At 34.3% G+C, this 16,251-nt stretch overlaps 2 protein-coding genes across 2 annotated transcripts in view; both read right to left on the bottom strand.

Moving 5' to 3' along the window:
• LOC133194990 (uncharacterized) overlaps window positions 1-8,233 on the bottom strand; it is a 36,381-nt gene extending 28,148 nt beyond the window's left edge. The window contains exons 1-5 of the mRNA XM_061330882.1: window positions 8,126-8,233; window positions 2,839-2,977; window positions 1,693-2,232; window positions 1,498-1,541; window positions 1,251-1,398 (exon numbers count right to left, since the gene is read on the bottom strand). Coding sequence (XP_061186866.1) covers window positions 1,251-1,398; window positions 1,498-1,541; window positions 1,693-2,232; window positions 2,839-2,977; window positions 8,126-8,224 — 970 coding nt within the window. The 5' untranslated portion in view covers window positions 8,225-8,233. The remainder of the gene's footprint in view (window positions 1-1,250; window positions 1,399-1,497; window positions 1,542-1,692; window positions 2,233-2,838; window positions 2,978-8,125) is intronic.
• A 6,262-nt stretch (window positions 8,234-14,495) lies between these two features.
• LOC133194979 (protocadherin Fat 3-like) overlaps window positions 14,496-16,251 on the bottom strand; it is a 33,796-nt gene continuing 32,040 nt past the window's right edge. Inside the window, exons 14-17 of the mRNA XM_061330875.1 lie at window positions 15,645-15,999; window positions 15,037-15,433; window positions 14,866-14,915; window positions 14,496-14,648 (exon numbers count right to left, since the gene is read on the bottom strand). Of these exons, the coding sequence (XP_061186859.1) occupies window positions 14,578-14,648; window positions 14,866-14,915; window positions 15,037-15,433; window positions 15,645-15,999 (873 nt within the window). The 3' untranslated portion in view covers window positions 14,496-14,577. The remainder of the gene's footprint in view (window positions 14,649-14,865; window positions 14,916-15,036; window positions 15,434-15,644; window positions 16,000-16,251) is intronic.

Raw genomic sequence — 16,251 nt, 5'->3', positions numbered from 1 at the left:
AGATTATGGTTGTTTTATTTCACAATAGTGTAACATAAAAAAATCTTCAGACTCTCAATTAATTTAGAAGGGGGGGGGGGGGGGGGTAACAAACGTAATAGCTTGAAAGAGGCCAGGGATTTTACTAACTACATATTTTTTTTTCTCTAAAACCATGATAATAACTTTTTGTTACAAAGACTTTGATCATAAGAGAAGCTTTATTCTATACATGTACATCTCCGAACTACATTTGCTACATGTAATTGATTTTTTTTTTTTTTGCAAACCGTTCAACACATGCATTTTTCATTAAATAATTTCAGGATAAGGTAATATTTGTACAGTATACCAAAACTCGACTTTTTTTGTGTGTGATATATATTTACCTCCATATTTTACAAGATTACAGATTGCAATAATCCTTAAACTATCAGAGAGTTTATGAATTATGTGCGTGTATCTGACACGTTTTAAATTTTATTTTAGATACATTTTTTTTTTATAATTCTCTTTATGTAGAAATGATTTATAAAATAAAACATGCATCTGATAAATACAACATATGAATGCATACATGCGGCAAAAAATATTTTTTTATGAAAACAACTGTAATTAAAATGAACACAGTTATAATCGAAAGAAAAGACAACCAGGTAATTTATTTACGGAAGTGTAACCTTTTAAGAATTATAATATTTTACCGAACATATTTTTTCTCTTGTATAACTAGGTTTTGAAACATGACTTACAAGGATGTGCGTACACATTTGAAGACTTTGTCTTTTCAGTGATGGGCACGAGCACGATGATCTTAGATTTTAGGACATCTTATTTGTTCTAACATCTGTATATCGATAATGAAGAACTAATATTCAAGAAAAAAGTAAAAAAAAAAAAAAACTTATTTCAAAGGAAATTGATATAATTGATTAAACAAAGACAATGAGTTTTTTTTTTAAGTTCTGCGTGATATCGTAATGGGACACTGTGATACACCGTGCGCACACACCGTGTTACATGGTGCGCAGACATCCTAACTTTAAAGACGCCGACAATGATCGAGGTCCACACAAAAGCATGTACTTTCGGTCCACGGGGCCCCATGTTTTTCGGGAAAAACTCGTGGCCTGTATTGTATGGCCTTGACACAACTGGGTCTTGAAAGTTATTGTAACGTCTATCTCATCCAGTTCAAATGACTAACCAATCATGGATAAATTAAAGTTGTTGATGCCCAAAAACAATATACCCATAAAACACTCTCTTACCTCGATCTAATTTTAAGTTGTCCACATTAGCCTGGTGAATGACACCTTGAAGGAAGCGCCTGGCCACTTCAATGTCCAGCTTGGGTTTACCTGTCCTCATTCCCTCTATGGAATCAGAATCTGCAGATGGACACAGAGGACCTTTTTTCTGTGTAAAAAGTCAGCAAAAAAAAAAAATAGTTATAACATAGGTAATGAAAAGTTATGAAGCTCACTTTGAAGCTTATAAGTTAAAAAAAAAACTTACCTCATTAAAGTTTCCAAATCTTTCAGCTGAATGGTCATCGGGATCTGAAAATAATTTTTTTTAAATTTAAACACAAAACAAGAAGCAAAAGCTGTTCAATACAAGTCAAACTGGTATTAAGTACATACATATACACATGTTTACTAAATGTAGTGAAAATGAAATGTTTCCAGTAATAAGATGCATATACTAAACCTGTTTTTGTAGTCTTGTGTTCTGGCTTGACCACATTAAATACACCCTTCACACATGTAGGTTTATTCACCTCTTTGTTCAGATTCACATCACCATCATCATATACTTCACCCAAGGTCTGTGGCACATCTAACGTACTTACTGTATGTGGATTGAAAGCTGCAAAGTCAATGTTTTTAGATTCCATTATACCAACTTTCTCAACTTCTAATGTACCATCTCCCAAGATAAGTTCTGTCTTCATGTCTTTTTGAACAGATTTATCATAACTTGTCACATTCTTGCTTGATGAATTACTGACAGTGTTTGATGGTATGGATAGATTGACATTGTTCCTGGTTAGAGAATGGCTGTCAGTTTTCTTGGGTTGAGACTGACACAGAGTATTGGTTTGAAGTTGACACTGATTTGTGCCTTGTTGAATCTTCTTTGCAGTATCTGTCTGAGGACCACTATTGGACAGTGATGTGGCACCGGTTAGAGCATCATCAATTTCTTCATTCAATCTGTCATTTTCTTCCTTGTAAAAGCCTCCACCACCTGCAAATAGACCCATGAGCCTAAAAGTCACTAATCAGCCATCTTTATGTCATACATGCATATACTTCTAATGTTTATATTGCTGCAAATTGATTGACCATCCAAAAAATTTCATATTTCTCTTCAAGTGAACTGAGAAATTCTCTTTTCCTTTGCTCCCCTTTATACATAAATTTAAGTATCAAAATTGGTTACAACTAGCTGTTCAGCATTTTCTGAGAAGAAGCTGCTTTGTTCAAAACCTTATGACCATGGACAATACTGTTTACACTAAATCAAACGGCAAAAGCTATGTCACCCTAGTAAATGGTTCAGAGAGTGAACTGGTAAAGGTATGTACAAAAAATCATGACATGGAAATAAATTTTTTATGGACACTGCAGAAATAAAATGACAAAAGTCAAAGATCTATACAAACCAAATTACATTATTCATTTCATTTCAGTTTTAGAAAATATCTGAATAATGTACAAAATACCAAACCTTTACCAAGCATTATCAAAAAATTAATTTGTAAATTTTAGTGTTTCATCACTTTGAATTTTATATTATAATTTTAGAGTCTGCATAATAATGACACAAGCTACATATGGATAGGATACATACCTATTTTTTCCTCTGCCTCAGCAGACAGAAGAACAAAGGTGTTATAACACCTGTCCAGGTGCTGCATGACCTCCACATATCTCTGATTGAATTGACCAGTGTCTCGCATGGATAGCAATGATTCTGCTTTAGACTCAGCCTGAAAATATTATCTTTTTATTCAAGATATAAAAAATAATCCAATCAAGTAATTACTGTGATTGGTCTACATTCCTTCAAGTATAAATCTACCCAAATTTTTCCCATCTTAGGTTTTATATATATAATCAGTTCAGACACAATCTCTTGATAATAATCTATAGAGCTTGAATTAGCTACAGTTGACCTTTGTTGTCTCAAACACAGATATCTCAAATACTAGGAATATGTCAAAGTGAAATGGCAGTCCAAGTCACTTCATGTTTTTTTAAACCTTGTTATATCAAATCCTTGAAATCTCAAAGTTTAATCTTGGTCTCATTGAGTTTAGTAATGCAGTTTGACCATATACTGCTTTAATATTAAGCTACTGAAATAGCTTGATTTAGCTATATAAAGGCAGTTTTTCACAAGTATGCTTATTATAAGTATCTGATAATTCTTATTTGTACTTTGTATTATTTAAAGAGCAAAATATATAGTTAAAACATTGCTGCTTTCGAACAATTTAAATCAAAAGATGTATCTCTATTATTTGGGTAGCAGTGCAGGAGCTTGTGTGAGGCATGGATAAGTATGATTACATTGTACTGAATTATTACCAATCAATCATCTTGTCTAACAGAATTGGCTCCTTTTTATCATTTCATTTAATAAACAAGAGGCCCAGGGGCCACATCGCTCACCTGAGCACTGTGGCTAGGAAAAAAGGAAAAATCAGTTTAGTATTGAAAAGCTTAAATGCATAAGTGGTCCCAACCTACCCCTAATGGGGAGTGGGGGGGGGGTATGATTTGAACAAAATTAAATCTACATTAACTAAGGATGCTTACATATTTTTTTGACTGTGTGACTTTTTTCTCTACAAGTTTGAACTTTCAATGTGGCCCCACCCTACCACTGGAGGTCATGATTTGAACAAACTTGAATCTTCACTATCTGAGGATGCTTCCGTATAAATGTGACAAACCGTGGCTTTGCTGTTCTTGAGAAGATTTTTAAAGATTTTTCCTATATATTCCTATGTAATACTTTGATTGTTCATTGTGGCCCCACCCTACCCCCAGGGGTCATGATTTGAACAAATTTGAATCTACACCACCTGAGATGCTTCCACATAAATATGACCAAACATAGCTTTGCTATTCTTGAGAAGATTTTTGAAAATTTTCCCTATGTACACCTATGTTAAACTTTGATCGTCCATTTTGGTCCAACCATACCCCTTGGGGTTAGGATTTGAACAAACTTGAATCTACACCGCCTGAGGATGCTTCCACATTAATATGACCAATCATAGCTTTGCTATTCTTGAGAAGAAGATTTTTGAAGATTTTCCCTATGTACACCTATGTTAAACTTTGATCGTCCATTTTGGTCCAACCATACCCCTGGGGTCAGGATTTGAACAAACTTGAATCTACACTGCCTGAGGATGCTTCCATATAAATATGACCAATCATAGCTTTGCTGTTCTTGAGAAACAAACTTGAATCTACACCATCTGAGGATGCTTCCAAATAAATATGACCAATCATAGCTTTGCTGTTCTTGAGAAGAAGATTTTTGAAGATTTTTCCTATATATACTCTATGAAAACTTTGATCGTCCATTGTGTCCCCACCCCCAGGGGTTATGATTTGAACAAATTTGAATCTACACCACCTGCAGATACTTCCATTTAAATTTGACCAATCATGGCTTTGCTGTTCTTGAGAAGAAGATTTTTGAAGATTTATCCTATATACTCCTGTGTTAAACTTTAATCGTGCACTGTGGCTCACCCTACCCCCGGGGGTCATGATTTGAACAAATTTGAACCCACACCACCTGAGGATGCTTCCACATAAGTATTACCAATCATCGCTTTGCTGTTCTTGAGAAGAAGATTTTTCCTATATACACCTATGTAAAACTATGATCGTCCATTGTGGCCCCACCCTACCCCTGGGGGTCATGATTTGAACAAACTTGAATCCACACCAACTGAGAATGCTTCCATATAAATATGACCAATCATAGCTTTGCTGTTCTTGAGAAAAAGATTTTTGAAGATTTTACTATATATTCCTATGTAAAACTTTGATCGTCCATTGTGGCCCCATCCTACCCCTGGGGGTATATGATTTGAACAAACTTGAATCTACACTACCTGACAATAATTCCACATGAGTTTCATCTTTCCTGGCCCATTGATTCTTGAGAAGAAGATTTTTTAATAATGCCATTAATATTTTGCTATTTCGTAATTATCTCCCCTTGGAGGAGGGCATGGCCCTTCATTTGAACGAACTTGAATTCCCTTCACCCAAGGATACTCTGTGCCAAGTTTGATTGAAATTGGCCCAGTAGTTCTGGAGAAGAAGATGAAAATGTGAAAAGTTTACGACAATAATGAAGACGACGTCAACAACTGACAAATTTCGATCAGAAAAGCTCAGTTGAGCATTCGGCTCAGGTGAGTTAATAGATGTCTGGTCACTAAATATATATCTTTATATAGCCCAGAACTATAATTGCAACTTCCCTTAACAAGATGCATTCAATTTGAAAAATTATGTTTTCAGAACAGAACAAAGTTGAAAACTATCATGTTGCCTAAGTGTGACTTTTTCACATTCTGAACAAATTAAACATTTAAGATAAAAGTATGATAAAATAGCTAATCAAGCTATAGTTGAACTTCGATATCTTGATAAAATATAGTTTTTTCCAATTTTGTACACATTTGAAAATTAGGTGTAGAAAAAATGTGTGCAAAATTTAAATTTGTCCAGGTTAGACAATTACTTAATTGCTATAGTCTATATTATAGAAACTGTTAAAATAAGAAAATAAACAAGATGTGTTTGTGAAGTCAATGTCCCTGTATGGCAGCTCATGGCGAAGGTTCACGTTTCTCAAATGCAGGTCAAACTCCAAGGTCAAGGTCAAAAGATCAAAATTGTTGGTACCCAAAGATAGGTCTTATCACAAGGAATACAACTTTAAAATATTCAAGTAGCACCAACCATTTAATAGTTATGGCCAAAGTTAAAGTTTTTCAAAAGTAGGTCAAACTCCAAGGTCAAGGTCAAAAGGCCAGAATTGTTGGTACTCAAGAGAAGTACTTGTTACAAGGAATAAAGTTTAAAGTTTAAAGAATTAAAGTTTTTGCAAACAAACAAACAGATAGAAATACCAAAATCTATTCACCCCCAAATCTTCGATTATGGGGGAATAAAAATGGAAATTTCTTCCTCCAAAAAGTGTAAGCATGAATCTCATTTTTTCTATGAAATGATTATGCTTCAGTTAACATTGTAGTTATTTATCAGTTAAGACATTTTAACGCCTGATTTTTTACTTTAGTAACATATTTCTTATACTTTCATGTTAAATACTGAAATTTGATTGGTTTAGAAGCATTAATCAATTTTAAATGTTATGCTAAGCATACTCAACAAACTTGGCAACAGGTAACAAAACGATAATGTCACATGCATGTAATTTATGCACGTACAGTTTGATGTAGAATTCTCAACATGTCTTTTGTGTGTTTGAAATGAGTGACATTAACACCAAATAAATAAACGCTTGGTCTGAGTAAAACTGATTGCAAAAACAACAAACGGTAGAAAAATGTTTGTGAGTGCAGAAATAACAAATTTTTGAAGAATAAGGTCTTTCATAGTACCAAACAAACATTTGAGAGGTTAGTGAATCATTTTTGAAGCTTTCTCATAGAGAAACAAGATGTGTTTGTGAAACACTGATGCACCCGTATGGCAGCTTATGGCGGTGGTTAAAGTTTCTCAAATGCAAGTCAAACTCCTGGTCAAGAGATAAAAAATGTTGGTACCCAATGAAAGGTCTTGTCTCGAGGAATATACCTGTGAAATATGAAAGCCCTAGCACCAACCATTGAAAAGTTATAGCCATGGATAAAGATTTTTAAACGTAAGCAAAACGTAAAGGTCAAGGTGAAATGGTGCCCAAGGGGAGGTCTTAATACACAGGTTCATGAAATGTGAAAGCCCTAGAACCAAACTGTTCAAATGTTATGGGAAAGGTTCAAGTTTTTTAAAAGTAGGTCAAACTCCAAGGTCAAGGTCAATGCCAAAATTGTTGGTATCAATAAGAAGGTCTTCTCACAAGGAATATACATGGGAAGTATGAAAGCTCCATCACCAACTGTTCAAAAGTTATGGCCAAGATTAAAAGTTTTACAAAATTAAAGTAGGTCAAACTCCAATGTCAAGGTCAAAGGTCAAAAGTTGTTGGTATCTAAAGGAAGGTCTTGTCCCAAGGAATAAACATGTGAAGTTTGAAAGCCCAAACACCAACTGTTAAAAAGTTATGGCCAAGGTTAAAGTCTCATAAAATTTTGCAAAAGTGGGTCAAACTCCAAGGCCAAGGTCAAAAGGTCAAATATGATGGTACCCAAAGAAAGGCTTTGTAACAAGGAATACACATGTGAAATATGAAAGCCATAGCTCCAACCAATTAAAAGTTATGGGCAAGGTTAAAGTTTTTGTGGACAAACAGACAGACAGACAGCTAGACAGACGGACTGGGCAAAAACTATATGCTCCCAACATAAGTGGAGTGTTTAAATGGCTTTCAAAATGACATCTGATGTAGAAAGACAATTTCCAACTTTTTAAACTATCAATTAGACATTCAGTATAATAAACTTTATAGTGCATGTTCTTGAGGGTAACAGTTGGAATTGACACCAGAAGAGAAAACTATTTTCAACCTCCAATGACGCGTTGGTTGACAATAGTTTTCTCTCAGGGTGTCAATTTCAACTGTTACCCTCCAAAACATGCACTATTTATACAATATCAAATACATCATAAACAGTCAAGTTATAAAAAGTAAAACATTAATTTCCTTTCATTGTGCATTAGCAATTTTGTCTGGTGTATATTAACCTCGACATTTCGAATAAAATAAAATAATTTTAAGTAAATTATTATTTTATTTTATTCGAGATATCGAGGTAAATATACAAGTATATAAGTTTACTGTTTAAGTAACTTTATAAAAAGTTGAACCAGGGACCTATATACTAACGTTTGTATATAGGTCTCTGGTTGAACATATATGCCTCTGATAAAGAACAAAAATTGTATCTCCAAGTAATAAGGTAAATGTATCATACTTCTGCAACAAACTCATCTAGGAAGGCAAAAATCACGTCTCTCTGGTTCTTAATATCTTCAATCTTCTCTCGGATGGTTTTCTTCAATTTTATGGACATTCTTGTTGCTGCAACAAACTTTATAAACATTCATAAAGATCTCTATCAGATTTCTGCATCATATACAGCCAATATAAACACCAGAAGAGGACATTCATGAAATATTTTTACATTTATTATGTGTTATGATTTATTTTACTTATATCAATAGGTTTTATTTTACAATCTAAACCGATTCATAGCAGGGACCTATATACTAATATAAGTATATAGGTCCCTGTTCATAGTCCCTGATTTTGGTAAATGTTGCTTTGTCTATGTACTGCAGGAAATGCTAGTTCATAATACATCATTTCTGTCATATGCTGAGATCGTGCAAATTTAGATTTATTGATAATTTTACCTTAAACTTTATAGATTTCACAAATATACGTTGAGCACGTGTGACAATCGGCGGGAGAAAAACATGCTTAGTCACGTGACATTTCAAAACACAAACAAAGTCAATTCGTTCTTAAAATGTTTCGCTCAAAAGCCCCCTGTACATATATAGCTCCTGTCAACGAAAGAGAGAAAGAGAAAATGCACATTTACTAACCGCTATTGCTAATGTTATGCTTCGCATTGTGTTTTGTTTTATTAAAATATTTGTTTCACGAACCTCTTGAAAATTACTGAGCAAATGGATAATTAAATAAATGATTACAATTTTAAAATGATAAGGATAAACAAAAATAAAACAAAAAGAACTCATGAATATAAAAGTGGCTCACGATCGCGAACTAAGTAAGAAAAGAGGCCCAATCGCCACAATTCTTTTTCTGAATCACCATTTTCCAAAGAGGGTAAAGAATTCTTTCGCCTACAAGTAGTATATAGTGACGGGCAACAGGATTTTTTTTCATAATTGATTATCGGAAAATCACTATAACGCACTATATGCACTATAATTAAATAATAATTGTTCCATTTCCAGTATAGATTTGTTCATTTTTCAAGGAAGAACGAATTGGTAAAAAAAATTCTGGAGTGATTTCTAAAATGCATTTTTGATGTATTTTGTATCTTAAATTAATACTTAGAAATTAGTTACATTGAAAGAAGAATGAATCCCAAAATCAGAGGAATGATTTGCTTTAAGGTCAAGATCTAGTAAATGAGTTTAGTCTGTCTTTTGGTGCTAGATCCATTATGACATCATAATTGATTAAAAAAATTATGCCCCTATACACCTCAATTTATTTAGCTATAATTGTAATGGATTATTCTCAAATTTGAGAAATCTGTAGGCACTCTTCATTTACTAGATCTTGACCTTAAACTAATATTTTAATTTCTCGATTATCAAAATGATAATCGATTATCTACATTCAGGAGCCATTTCGATTAGATTATAGATTAATCGGTACATAATTATGATTATATTACCCCCTTTTTGGCTCCACCCTAGCCTAAATGTGCAATCTATTTTGAATTTGAAAACACAACATAATGATTATTCAATAAAAGCATGACTAACAAGGCACTGCTGTTCTGGAAAAGATTTTTTAAGGTATTCAATGTATAACGACCATATTTTGTATCTAATAAATGAATGGTCCTATATATATTTGTAATTATGGTATCATTTTGAAAGTGTTATGAAATAAAAATACTCCACCAAAGAAATTTACAAAATTTTGATTATTATCCAATTAATTGCACCTTGAATTTTACATTGAAGTCTATGGACAATGCACGTGTTATTAAGATATTGTAAAAAGTAATTTGAATTTTATAAAAAGCTCTTAGTGAAAATATGCAAACACTCTCTCTTTATTAAAATATGAAATAAAATTATTAATTTACCACAGATATTTTGATGAAATTGAAATTTCCTTCTTTGCATCAAGGACAGATGACTCTTAAAAAAATTTTAAAGTGCAAAATGACCTGTTTCTTATATGTTATCAGTCATGTGTATTTGGTTCATTTCACTTTCATCGTTATCTAGCAATGCATTTTTAATTAGTTTAATGATTCAAAATTGTTCAAAATCCCTTCATTATACATTGAATACCTTGCAGATTTTTCCCTTGTATACATCAGTACATTATCTAAAATTTCATCCCCGATTTTAGCCGGTGTAAAGACGAATAATGACCCCCATAGAATGATCGTGGGTCATTTTTCGACGTCGAATAATGACTCCCGGTCATTATTCAACGGCGAAAAATGACCCCCGGTCATTATTCGACGTCGAAAAATGACCCTTTTGCCCGTAGAAAAAGTGTCATCACCCTAAAAACCTGCATACCCCACGTGAAGAAAAATGACCCCCGTAGAATAATGACCCCTTGTGAATTAAAGCGGATTAAAGTTGAAACTTTTAGGGGGCAAAATAAAAATAATAAATCAAGAGACCTGTTGGCCAAAATGCTCACTTGGGCTTCATTGGGAATAAATCGATGATATATTGATCTCATTACATTATACAACCATTTCTGTTTTTAAGGTCAATTCAATGATTCAGAATCTAGTGGAGTTAAAGATTTATCGAGTCCAAAGGGCGAGGAGAGCATTGTTTTTCGATGGTGGAAAATCACTGATCGTCCTGACAGAAAAAAAACAGCAATAATTGTTTTATTATATGATTCAACGATTAAATTGATACAAACTGATTAAGGAGACATGTCAAGTTTCTTGTTTACATTTGCTCAACTCCTAACCAAACACAGTGAAAGAATAGGAGTTAACATAAGCATAACCAGTATTAATTTTGCATTTGAAATCTAGTTTTGGTGCAATGTAGAAAAAATAAATGTCAGGCATAGCATCGGAAGGGGAAATGGCGCATTATAAGAGGTAAAAAATACTTTAAGTTAAAAATATCTTTGATGAACCCCTCAAAAAGTTTATTGGTATAAGTGGGATTTTCTTTTACTCTAATGTATCAAAACGTTGGGGGTAGGACAACCAGACTTGCAATGACCATTTTCAAGCGAAAAAAAAATATGTTCTTGGAAATGGAAGTGGGTGGACACCCCCTCCCTGATTCTATGTGCCTCAATGTTATGTTCATCTTGTCCACTCAAGTGAGAGATTTTTTAACTATATTGTATAAGAAAGAGGGGGTGGTTAAAAGACTTTCAATGAACATTTTCAAATTAGAAATTGCTAAAATTTACATTCACAAAAGGGGGAACAATCCCTCCCTTTTCCCCGATTCTTTGTGCCTGAATATTATGTTCACTTGAGTAGAATTCAGATGCAGGTGAAATAACTTTTCAGAATTGTTTTCAATCTATTTTTAGTTCAATGTAGGAAAAATAAATCCTTCTACACGTGTTCACCTTGAAGGTCAATAAAATAGTTTGTCTTTAAATTTTATAAATTGAAAACATTAATCTACTTCAATATACACTGTATTGAAAATGTTTCCATATTGACTTGACAAATGTATCACTGTTTTAAAGTGGATTGAAAAATATTCCTCTTATATGTATGTATCCTATTCTCAGACGACCATGTTAACAGACTTGAATGTACATTTTACTGGGATTCCCCTGTACGTATTACTTCTATATACTTGAGAAAAGAAATTCCCATAGAGTAGACCACTGTTTATAAATAAAATTGAATAAAAGAAATTTTATATCCTTCTTATGTTTGTCACGTCTGCTTTATATTTGGACGTTCTACTGACTAGAGACGATAAAGACCAACTAACAACTAAATTGCCTGACAAACGGGATGACTTCAGCCTTTTCTGTTGTCAATTTTCCTTATTTATGAATTAATATTCTGCAATCATTTGCATATAATGTTTACGTCTACAAACTTATTCGATATCCAAGAGCACGATTAATTTTTAAATGAAGGCAGGCTACTGACAGATACATGTAAGTTGATGTTACAGGGGTTTCAACAACCTCGTTTAAAGTCAGCATTTCGTAGATTCAATGGTGGTATCAATAACCCTGTCAACAAATATAACCTACAATTGAGTCAATTGTTTGGCCCTTGATTTTATAATAAATTCGACAAAGGAATGTCCCGTTTACCTGATTTATATCATAGCGCTCACGGCGGGTGTGAAGGGACAACAGGTGATGCTTACTCTTTCTAGGCACCTGATCCCACCTCTGCAATTTTTGAGGGTCTTTTTTTTGCCCTGTTAACAAAATTGTACTGCTTGTGGATATTTTAAAATCATCACTGTTCGTTATCTTCACCATTTTTTCATTAAGAAATATATATATCCACAGTATGTCGTTTGCACGAGTTATTACGTCATTTTCGATACATTCTACCTCATTTGCACGACTTTTTATGTCATTCAAAATATACATATATATTACATTGCATAACTTTCCGTATTTATTTCTGAAAACTTATCTCATTCTTTTTTTTCCCTTCATTTTTTAAAAAATCCTACTCAAAGCATGCTGATTACTTTGGAAGACATGTTTACCAATGAAAAGCCAAAACATCCCGCTTGTCTGTTATTTAGCTATGAATGTCTATAATCAGTCAAATATCCAAATATGAATCAAATGGAAGACAGTCATAAAGGGAAATTACGTTAACAGTTATAACCAATAGCAGCCAGTTATAACCAATAGCAACCATTTTGCGATTGGTCAAAAAAGGGCATAAAGAAGAATATCAAACATTGAGGTTCAAACCTTGGCATCAATCACCCGTTATAAATTTTGTATCATCCACTCTGTTGGAAAGGGGGTCATTTTTCAACGGGGGTCATTTTTTTATAGAACACACGCATAAAAAGATGACCCCTAGGTCTCTTTTTCTACAAAAAAAATATTTTTTTCTACGGCTGGGGGGTCATTTCTTGTCGTTGAAATATGACCCCCGGTCATTATTCTATGGGGGTCATTATTCGTCTTTACACCTGCTCCATGCACACTGTTCCCGGAGTCCATAACAAGCAATCCACACAACTCTTGTTACAATAATTTGATTTAATGTGGCCCTGCTACTTTTGGAGGAAAAAAATCCTATATATTTCATGAAAAACTTCTATACCTTCTGGCACGTAACATCGTTTTTCAACGGGGGCGAGGGGGATGGGGGTGCAGCCAGAACTTCTTTATTAGGGGGGGGGGGGTCAAACTTTTTCCATACTGCGATCAAGAAGTGGGTGTGTAGAAGGGGAGGGGGTCTGTCAGTGAAACTTTCCAAGTACTAAATATTAATATCCGAAAAAAGGGGGAGCCCAACCTCCGATACACGTACTACGTGCCTGTACATTATTGCGGCCTCCTCAACTCCCGGAGTCAATGATTTTAATATATTTAGATGTAAAACTTTGATATTGTTGCCACGTCCTACCCATGGGGACCACAATAATATATGTCCCGATAGGACAAATCAAGTTTTTGATCACAGCTAATCTTTTTACAAATCTTTTTACAAACCTTGCATTAATTACCGACAAAGGAATTTTTTTCCTCAAGAAAACAGCGGCATAAGGTGTCTCCCACCTATTCGGGAGAGCCCCCTTAAAGCAAATAGTCGGATATACATGTAAATTACATGTGGAGTGAACGATTTTTTCTAAAACTTCAATTCTGAAGAGGACTAATCATTAAAGGCGATTTTAAATTACCCGTTACCTTCAACAAATGTATAGTAATACAAGCTTAAAACAGAAAAGCAATATCAATGCAAATTTACAAATTTTAATAGTGATCATTAATTCAACAAATGTAAATGTGACAAGTAAAACAATTCATATAAAAACATTAACATATCAACAAAAAAGTTTTTAAAAAGTGATTTAAACGGAAAATTTATAATGTATCTTGAGTTAAGCAAAATTTGAAGTCGAAACAGATGCATGTTCAACTAAAATCATCAATTATAAGTCTCACACCCTTCTCCCTCTAAACAAACCCAAGATCGCTATCAATGTACCATAAACCCTGGCAGTCAAAACTCCGACAGTCAAATGAGATTCAAATAAATTATGAACTTTTTATTATAACAATTCACCTTTGAGAATGTGCCATTCTTCTGTAAAGAGTAAAGGCCTAAAAAATACCGTAAGAATCAAATTATTCTGGACTTTTGAAATATCATTTCAATAAAATGACATTCGATAAATAAATTTTAAAAAAAATTGAGACGAACATCTAAGATAAAAATCAGACAAGAAGCAGCGTTCGATAAAAAAAAAATGAAACAGGAGAGGAAAAATCAGTGAGGGTAAATAAGATCGGGAATAGAGTTCATCTCTCCTATAAGGCTATCTTTTCTCCCTCATCCTTTCAGGGTCATATCCTTCCCCTACCCATTCATACCCTCTTTCCCTCTCTTCAAAATGCACAGAAGATTTTTAAGAAGACATCAATCAGCATGAACTCAGAAAGAATAATTTCAGAATTTGATATGAGATAGTCCACAGGTGCTTATTCCGGATTAAATGTGTCTGGTATCCTCCATGCATTCCAGGAATCAAAATTAGCTGGAGCTCGAACGTCTGAAAAAAATATTTAAAAATAGAAGAAATCAAAAGGTAAAACGAACATAACACACAAAACAAAAGCCAAAAAAAAATCCCACCCCACCCAGTCATAAAAAATTAAATCACACGATAAAATTTATATCAAAAAATCATTGTCATTATTATATGTTGAAATTAGAAACGGTTAATTATAGTGAATTAGGCAAAAAGTCAATCCTGACTTAATACTTACAGGGAATAGGCGTAGGCGGAGTTGGCTCTCTGGAAATTATTTGTCTTTTTCTGAAAAAGAAAGAATAGACATATTAGCTTTAAATCATGGACGCCCTGCATTGAATTTACTCCAACCGTCTATATTGTATGTGATTGAAATAGCGAATGATCATTTGAAAAAGAGCCGTACGGTTTCCATCTTCTCTTCCTTCGACACATCTTCTCACATGCTCTTTTTATATTTGTGAAGTCCACATATCTGGCAATGAAGTAGGCATTCAGAGTTAACAAGCCCAGCGCTATCACAAGACATGTCACAAACCAAGCGACGTTCCGTGTGTCGTCAAAGAAGGTCATGTAGCGGTCAGTGGTGGTCGTGGCAGCGGTGGTTGTGACTGCAGGAATCACCAATGTTACTGTGGCGGTGTCTGTAAGACCACCACCATCTGTGGCAGTGAGAGTAACAGCCAACGTTTGTCCTGACGAGAACCCGGCCAGACTGGACGCGACAAACAGGTCTCCGGTGTTAGATATCCCAAAGTAGTTACCTCCTGTAGACGATTGGTCTATTGTGTAGGTTATTTCACCTAAAATAAGGAGTTTGCTCGAGTGAATAAGGATTCAATCATATTTTGTCTACAAAGGATGAAGAATATAGGAATTGGGTAACGTTTTTTTTTAATCATTTTTATGAATTCCAGTGCAGGGGTTTTGGCAATTTAGTTCATTGCTGATCAAAAGTTTGTAGTTCATTTGTTAAACACAATTAATTTGCATGTTTTACACAGTGAGACATACCAAAAGTACCATTGTCCCCATCTATGGCGGGAAGACTGGCGAGAACTGTTCCCACGTCTGCCGTGGAGTACGCGTAAAACGTGTAGGAACTGGCAGTAAATGTTGGGGTGTTATCGTTGATGTTGTTGATATTAACGTTGAGGGTCGCTGTGTCTGTGAGTTCACCATCAGACACCGTTACAGTGCATGAAAATGTCGTTGGATTTCCAGCATCAACGTCGTAGTCGGTGCTCAACGTCACCACTTTTGTTGTTGGATTCATGGTGAGTTGTGGACAGTTTAGCGAATATGATTGGGTGGCTCCTGCATCAGGGTCACTCACCGTGAAAGCTGGCGTACCGATTGTAGATCCGGCCTGTATAATTAGAGCCAAATATTGCTTACTCAAATCTTCTAAAACAGATACCAGAATGGAGACTCACTATACAATTTGTGATAAAGAATCAACTGAAGCACAATTATTAACTTGAGTCCTATACAGAGTTTCATATCGTTTTATTATACGTGATTCTTTTACACAGGGTTGTTCTAGCGTACGCTTTAGTAACACTGTTAGTGAGTCGCAGATAACAAGAACTTGCAGTCGCCCGCGTGGCGCAGTGGTTAG

The sequence above is a fragment of the Saccostrea echinata genome, unplaced genomic scaffold (assembly GCF_033153115.1).
Source record: "Saccostrea echinata isolate AGI-Se365-2 ecotype Australia unplaced genomic scaffold, CSIRO_AGI_Sech_v1 ptg000001l, whole genome shotgun sequence".
Lineage (NCBI taxonomy): Eukaryota > Metazoa > Mollusca > Bivalvia > Ostreida > Ostreidae > Saccostrea > Saccostrea echinata.
This window is presented reverse-complemented; position numbering and strand designations above follow the sequence as displayed.